This window comes from Lycium barbarum, chromosome 2 (genome assembly GCF_019175385.1).
Source record: "Lycium barbarum isolate Lr01 chromosome 2, ASM1917538v2, whole genome shotgun sequence".
NCBI lineage: Eukaryota > Viridiplantae > Streptophyta > Magnoliopsida > Solanales > Solanaceae > Lycium > Lycium barbarum.
In genome coordinates this window covers 120,819,541-120,827,850 of record NC_083338.1, presented here as the reverse complement: position 1 = coordinate 120,827,850, position 8,310 = coordinate 120,819,541, and the positions used below count along the sequence as shown (strand labels likewise).

The window sequence follows — 8,310 nt, the reverse complement described above, 5'->3', positions numbered from 1 at the left end:
GTAAAAGGCTAAACCCACCGGACAAAATGCAAAGCAGAGTTAGGGGTGTACATGGACCGGGTTGGTTCGGATTTTTCAAATACCAAACCAAACCAAATGCGTTGGGTTTTTAAATTTATAAACTAAAACCAAACCAATAAAATTCGGGTTTTTCAACTTCGGGTTTTCTCGGATTATTCGGTTTTTTCGGGGTTTTTTTTTCCGAAAAAGTCTTCATACAAAACATATGACTTTTATTTCAACTATTTCTTTAGTCCTACAAAGATATAACTACATAACTAAGGTGTCTTAAGAAAGTAACACAAAATGTGAGATGGGTGATGACATCGTATTAAAATATTCAACAAAAAAGATAATAAAATCTGTTAAAATAAGTATTGCTAATTTATAAGCCATAAAGAAAATGACTTTAATCTAAATACTAAGTTATGCTAAAACAAGTACGGCTAATAAGTATTAATTACATGACAAAAAAAAATTAAGCTATGTATTTTTACGCTCTAAATCAATTTTGCAAAACTAAAAAATAGATATCCAATATTACTATCATTCCTAGTGTTAGAATTGAATTTCTTTTGTTAGCATTAGTGTTGAGTTGGGTTTGATTTGGACTTTATTTGAGTTACTAACATCCATGAGATATAAAACTTATTAGCATTCAAAATTCTAAGTTCAAGCTTAAAATAATATGATAAAAGAAAAAAAACTATGAAAAAATTTAGGAAATAATTACAAATTACATTACAAATAAATATTTTTATATATAAAATATTTTAAAAATCGAATACACGTAATGTCGGGTCGGTTTGGTTTGATTTGACTTTTTTTAGCTAAAACCAAACCAAACCAATTATGGTCGGGTTTTTTTTCTCAACACCAAACCACTAGTAGGTTTTTTTTTCGGTTTGACTTGGTTTATCGGTTTGGTGTGGTTTGTCGGTTTGCTTTGTACACCCCTAAGTAGAGTGATGGCATTTTTCTAAAAAAAGGAACTCATATAAGATATTAGCAAAGCAACTCATAATATTTGGATCATATGGTTAGTAACCAACTCTTAAACTGTAATATGGCAGCACACATGGAATCGTTCCACTTATTTTGGAAGCATGTGAATATAAAGTTTTTTTTGTTAAATATTAAAAAAATCAAAATTCTTTTTAATAACTGTTATAAATTCTCTTAATTGGTGGAACCGCTCCAATTTTTTGGGGAAGCATGTGAATGCAAATCTCAATATATTAGATAAAGTTTCTGCCTGTTTTAAAGAATCACCTTCTTCTTCTTCCAGCCAATTGAAGCTTTCTACAGAGAGGCTAGGGCTTTTTCCGGTGATTTGTTTCATTAGATGAAGTTGGGGAGAAAGGCGAATGAGTTTAGTATTTTTGTCCGATGGGTTTAGCCTCTTAAAAGTCACGTGAGTGTCACATGGGTTTAGCACTGTTACTTTTTAAACGGGTTCTATTACGGGAACCAAAAGTGCCCCACTTTAGCATAGTTAAGGGATTAAATATCCTTAGCGTTATATTTGAAGGACCAAAATGAACCTATTCCCATATATAAGGGATCAAATATGCTCAGGGTAATATTTGAGGGACCAAAATGAATCTACTCCAATAGATAAGTGACAATTTTAACCCAAAACTCTTGAATCGGGGTTTGAATATTGATGTTGGATGTGTTTTCTGCCCCTCTTTCTTGGAGTCTGGAGACCATATATTTGTCACATGTGTGTTTGCTAGACCACTATGGAATAGATCATCAAGGGAGATGGGACTATGGCCTATGACAAATATCATTGTGGTAACTCTACCTAGAAAATTGAAAATTCAAGATTCAGGTTGAAGGAGCACAAACAAAGTCATGAATGGTGGATAACATTGAACTCAGTTCATTCTCGCCATAAGACAATATTTAGAACATGGATTAAACGTTATTTAATTGTTTTTGTACTTTATATGACATGGTCAAATAGTGTATCTACAGGTTACATGTTTAGGATTCACCTATGTGGGTGTGAAGTGTTAGCCGCTTCAAGAAGAATGATTGCAAGACCAATTTTATATGCACTCATGGAACCAACGTGTTCATGGCTTAAATAAATACAATAACGAGGACCTAAGACGGTCAAGAATTAACCTAAAACGGTGTTTTAAGTGGCGTTATTCCAAACAAGATAAATTACTTAATTACATTATATTTTGGAAGGAAATAATTCAATACCTCAACTATTACGAGAAGATTATATTTCTTAAAGACACATATTGAATTATGTGAGCTGAAAATAATAATTCTATTTATTTGAATTTCTGTCTATAGTTTTGTTTCCAACATATTGGATAATAATTTTGTGCGGTTGTAAAGCATGGCCAACCAAAAACTTGAATTCTAAATATCTTGTCCTTGACGGATTTCGAATTGGTTGATTGTAAGTCACATCGAGCTTTATTGGGATTCTGAGATGATCCATTGATACTCTCATTCATTAAACAAAAATTACTTGAATGTATATTCTTGAAAAATTGTCAGAGTCTTTCCAATTGTGATGTTACGTTAAAGGCTCAAGATGGATGTGTAAAGCATGCCTTAACGAATTAACAGTGTTTTTAACTATACATCTGCCTTAATGAAGTTGCTAGCTTACATTTTCAGTGAACTAGCTTGACCTCACATGGACTTCCAACTAATGTTCTCGTAAAAGAATTTGTTACTTGTTCGACTTTTGGGATATAATTTCGAAGGATTAGAGCTGAATTACTACTGATTTTGGGAGAAAGTCTTATGGAACTTGATGATTGGATCAGAGACCAGCAATCCAAAGTCATTCAGAAACGGTTTGACTCACAAATTTTTATTATATGCTTTTTGACCAAGTACAGGCTTTCCACTGCCTGACCTATTAACAAACTGTTCATTAAGTAAAAGATAATCATATATATAGCGTAATTTCAAATAATTTAATCGTTGTACCACATGTTATATCGAAACAAAGAAGAAACTCCTACTTTCTGGGTTAGTAGTTTTTGTGTGTTATTTTTCTCCTACTGTAACGTCAATCTAAAAATTTGCTTCCCAATAAATAAAGAAGAAAGTGGCCAAAGAAAGAAAAGTAATACTCCACAATGATAAGAAAAAGAAGCAAAAATTTCCATTAAAAATGCTTTACAACTAATCTATGTTGTTAATTAATTAATTTACTGTCAAATACATCACTCTGATCAAGCATCTGGAAACAGTTCATCGGTTAGTGATGGAGCAATCCATTGTATCTGAACATGAGTCATTTCCCACAAGTCATCATCTTCTCTGGGAATCAAAATCTTCTTTTGCTTCATTGTGACAACCATCTTCTTCAACAGAACTGGGATAGTATGTGGAAGTTTTGACTTTCCACATTCTCCTAAATCGGCCTTCATGCATGTATCCATTCTTCTCAGGATGCCCATCCAAAATGCCCTAAAATTAGGACTTTCTGATAATGGTTTCAAGAACTGTAAATAGACATCTGTTAGAACCTCCATGGATAGCTTCAGAGTCCCCTCCATACTTCTTGTCTCCTTTTCTGCATTCCCCCTTTTTGAGTATTCCAACATCTTCTCATGCAAATCATCAACCATTGCAAATAGTATGAGGTTGAAACAACTAAGGATGTTGGATGGTGTGAAGTACAAATCTTCGCCAAGTGTGAAACTTTTCTGTAAAGACATGACCGAGTGGTTTCTTATCTCTTCTCTTCTAGCTAAGCTCGTCTTCCTAAATGCTTCCCCTAGTTTAGCAAAATAGGTCACTGTTAAGTTAGAAGAGCTAAGAGCTTTTGAACTTTCTTCCAGCGAACAACTACTTGCGCTACTATTTACACTCGCCGAACTCCCTGGATCTGTATATCCACTTTTGTACCATTGTACTAACAAATTCACAGTATCAGCCATCAAGTCCATGATCTTGATGTTCTTTTCTAAAGGGCTGTTTTTTAATGCGACAAAACCAAATGCACAATCTATACAATAAGGATAGTTCAATCTTGAAATGTGGAAACCATCTGACATTAAATTTATAAGGGCCTCAACTCCCTGCTCATAGTTTTCTGGATGTCTCCCTGTGACCGATAGCAAATGCATGACTGTTTTCCATCCTAGTTGAGTTTGCAGATTTGCAGGATACTCTGTTAGGATTGTGGTAACAGATTGAACTAAGAACTCACAACAAGTATCAAGAATTTCCTTTTCCAGCTTCCACATCAAATTTATCGATTTAAAGATGAGTTCCTCTGGACTTTTGTCTGAGTGAAAGGAAGACAAGAGCTTCAGACAAATCTTCATGAGGGCGATGATACCTTTTTCTGCAAAAGGGATGGGAGAAAATAGAGGAAACTGAGCAACATCTAGTAGATATTCATTGTAATGAGGCCAAAATACCAAGAGTCTGTGCGTATTGGATGAAGCAATGCTAACAATTAAATCCCAACAGAATCCAACAGTTTCTTCCTCTTCAATTGGAGTGCTGAACTTTTGGCCTTTACCAGCTGCAGCAAATATCAGACAACGCCCTAGATTCAACAATGATTCGTCAGGTAAACTTGAGCTGTTGTTGAAGATGCTCCCTATCCGGCATTGTTGAATAACTTTCAGGTTCTGTTCAAACTCACTTACCCCCAGGTTCAAGGATTCCTCTACACTTTCCATAGATAAAAAATGTGAAAATCGTCCAATTATGCCGGAATTATGGCGTTTGCTACCAAATTTAAGATCTTGAGTAGGAAAAACCACCCCTGATGCATATTTTTCATGTACTGGAGGGTTGGATAATGAGTTGGAAGCGTTTTCAGGTTCGACAACAGATTGTGGAAGCAACTTTAACCTTCTAAGTTTCAGCAAACAATCCACAATAGTTCTCCAAGCTCCCCTGATGGACTTCTTGAAGTCATTTGCAATGGTGAAAACGGCAAGAGTTGCCATTCTTGGCTTCATATCATTGCTGAATGCATACAAGGTTTCTTCTGAAGATGCATAAGGATTTAGTAATGTAGTAAATTTGCAAAACGAGCAGAGAAGCTCGTCAAGAGTATCCTCAAGCCCGTATTGTGTTATTCTAGCAATTGAAAACAAAGCCTCAATACATTCATGAAGGATCTCTTCTTCGTCAGACTGTTCGAAGATGGTTGCAAGTGTAGCAACAGTGGGGCCAGCAATGGATGTAAACATGTCTCGTCCTAGTCGTCGATCAAAATTGCAGAATATGAAAGGTTCCATTTTCTTCGATCGATTTATTAGCTGAATCCATCTGCTAGGATTCATTTCCACAAGAGCACCAGATGAACCGAACAATACAATTGCATTAGCTGAAATAGAATGGAAAAGCTCGGAGAGATATTCCCTGGGAAGATCTTGTCCTCCATTTATGGCTCTATTATTTCTAATAAATTCATCTTCTGTCATTTTCTTCTTGACTTGTGGGTTATGTTGATCAGTGTTGAGCATGATGACAGAATAACAAAGTATGAACACTGCATCTTTGGTGGCAAATATTTCTGAGGATTGCTGATCATAAAACCTTTCAGCAAATGCTTCAAGGATTCTACTGATTTTTTGTGACTCCCCCGGCAATTTGAAAGTCTCTAGATAAGTTCTCAAAGCAGTGTCCAAAACCATTCCCATAAACTCAAATGTGTTTGTGAATTCTTTAAGGACTTGGAGGTAGAAATCATCAGGATCACCAAGAAAATCACCAATTGCAGTCTTGTTTAGACCTGGTGTATACCGAAAGAATATGGCATAGGCTTTTGGATCTGGAGGATCTGGGATCAACAGAGAAAATTTTAAGTACTCCAGTCCCTTCTTTTCATCTCTACTGAAGTGATTCCCGGCTATTTGTATCTTTCGTTTCTGTGCCATTCTCACTCTCACAAAGTCGATCCAATTCTCTAAGTCTTCATCTTCTTTGGACTTCTCTTCCCAGAATGTTCTATACTCGGAGATCTTAACAGGATATGGACCAGAAGGTGTTGAATCATCGTCCTTGTCAACATTATCAGCTATGTTATGGATAATCACTGCTAGGCCTTCAAAGGCTTGAACTTGTAAACTTGTCAAACAACCACCAGTAGGGAATGCATGCCTGCAAAGAGACTTGCCAATCTCCTCAAAAACATTTTTGAATATGAGGTTACAATCATAATTCACATAGACTTCAATTATAAAAGTTGGTTGTCTGCAAAAATTTATAATTCCTTCAATTGCTACTTCTTGAAGTTGAAGTGAATTTGCTAAGCTTGCCACTTTAAGCAATACAAATGAGAAAAAAGCTTCCAATTGAAGACGAACCGACCTGCATATTATCAGAAGAAAATGTAATCAATCTTGGTATTCAACATTCAATCTTTTTGCATAGACATGGACTAGTTGATACTTCAAAAAATATTGACTTCTGTATTTGTACAGGGACTAACCTTCGAAGAAAGTGGTAAATATTTAACACGATGCTGCAAATCATGGATGACACAAGTGGATTTGAGGAGGTCCCATAATGAACCAAATGGTGGAAAAGATCATCTTGAATCATCCTCAAGAGCTTTGGATGCTTACCTATGCTGTCACCGCTTAGTTCTATAGCAGAATTGATCAGAACCAACGCAAAAAGCTGAACATTTTCATCAGCAATTTGAGATGTAGTTCCATCTGTCTCCATGCCTTCCACTACATTAAGCAATGAGCACAGGAAATGAAAAATATCAATAGCAGAACGAATCCCATACCCTGAATCCAAGTTGTTATCCTCAGAATCTGACTCAGAATCTTCCCAATCTTTCACCTCTATTTCAGGAAGACGCTGATATATGATATGTATCAGCTCATGCATTGTGTATCTGGCACTACGCTGAAGCAAATCACTCCGGTTGGCTGATTGTTGAACCACTTGAAAGCACGTGTTCACAACGGTGCAAACAGATTGATCTGTGAGCAAAACAGAAGAAGGATGGCCCATAATTGCTGTCAAAGCCTGCAAAATTTTCATCATAACAGCATCTTCAGAAATAGGATCAGTTTTCTCCAAACGACAGCCAGTGACAGCAGTCACAGCTGAATTAATGGCTTCTCTCGCTCCTGGACTTTTGTGACAAAAAATTTCTAGCTTAAGTATCTTAAGGATAGATGAAAGAGCCACTCCAGTGGCTGCAGCAGGAACATCATCACTTTGTACAACGTCGAGAAAAGGTGAAAGGTATATCATAGGGTCGATTGTTCGCCATTCTTGTTGTGGATTAAAGATGAGTGATCTTAGTGATTTCAAGGAATGTGATATCTGAGAATCATAGTTTTCTTCGGGGGGATGGTAGAAATGCAAATTTGCTTCAGGGGCACGCCGAATCACTGCTAAAATAGCTCCTACCTCTGTGTTCAACGTGCAAGATATTCCTAACTCCTTCCTTTTGATCTTTGTCATGTATTCTTGACTGTTTTCGTCAGTACCCATTAATCAAAGTTTTCTGAGGGATCCTACATAATTCCTTTGAACAAGTGGTTAAAATACAAGGGGTAATATTCGGGATGTTGTTTTGTATAGGAAAAATTTGAGGCGGAATAATTTCTAAACAAGAGGTTAATTTGGTGAGATTTTGTTGAGTTATTAAGAGGTAAGAATTAATGCTTTGACTAATTCTTTCACAAACATCTCCTAGTGTTGCTTCTCTTCCTTCAATTGTGGATCAAAGTTTCCTTCATTCTTATATGTAAGGAAGAAAACAAGACTCAAGTAGATTGAAGTCTTGTGACTTAGATTTGATTAATAACGTTACAATGTTCTCAAGGCACTTTGAAGTTATAATTTTCAAAAGTGGTCCGAATATATATAATCTTAAGGAAATGTGTTCTTTACCCTTTTAAAAGATAAATTTTACATTGGATAACTTTATAATTCAAGTTATTCTCCTAATATTTATGACTTTAAATCAAATATGATTTTACCTTATAGGAATTTGAAACAAAATATTAATTGATTTTCCATCTATTGGATCGTCCTGACATCCTTTTTTACTGTGTGAAACTTCATATAATTCCACGTTTTAAAAAAATGGTTGCTACTCCTATGTTCTTAAGTATAGAAATTTTCTGCGGTTAGTTTCTTACGATCCCTCATGAGCTCTCAACAAGAGAAATATTCAAAAGTAGCCAGAAGTAAGATACCCAACTAAGAGTTGTACAAAATATCAATTAAGAACGTCCTGGCATATCCCTACCTATAGGAGTACTATTTTAATCTTTGCAAAGTTGATTTTGACCATGGCAATTTCATCGTATAACCTATTTTTTTGTTTTT

General features: G+C 35.5%; 1 protein-coding gene across 1 annotated transcript; it reads right to left on the bottom strand.

The window, feature by feature from the left end:
- Window positions 1-3,099: 3,099 nt before the first annotated feature.
- LOC132621717 (ARF guanine-nucleotide exchange factor GNL2) lies at window positions 3,100-7,475 on the bottom strand. Its single transcript, XM_060336081.1, has 2 exons — window positions 6,443-7,475; window positions 3,100-6,321 (listed from the first exon to the last, which is right to left on the bottom strand). The coding sequence occupies exons 1-2, from the start codon at window positions 7,465-7,467 to the stop codon at window positions 3,216-3,218; spliced, it is 4,131 nt and encodes a 1,376-aa protein (XP_060192064.1). The 5' UTR covers window positions 7,468-7,475; the 3' UTR covers window positions 3,100-3,215.
- Between the last annotated feature and the right edge of the window lie 835 nt (window positions 7,476-8,310).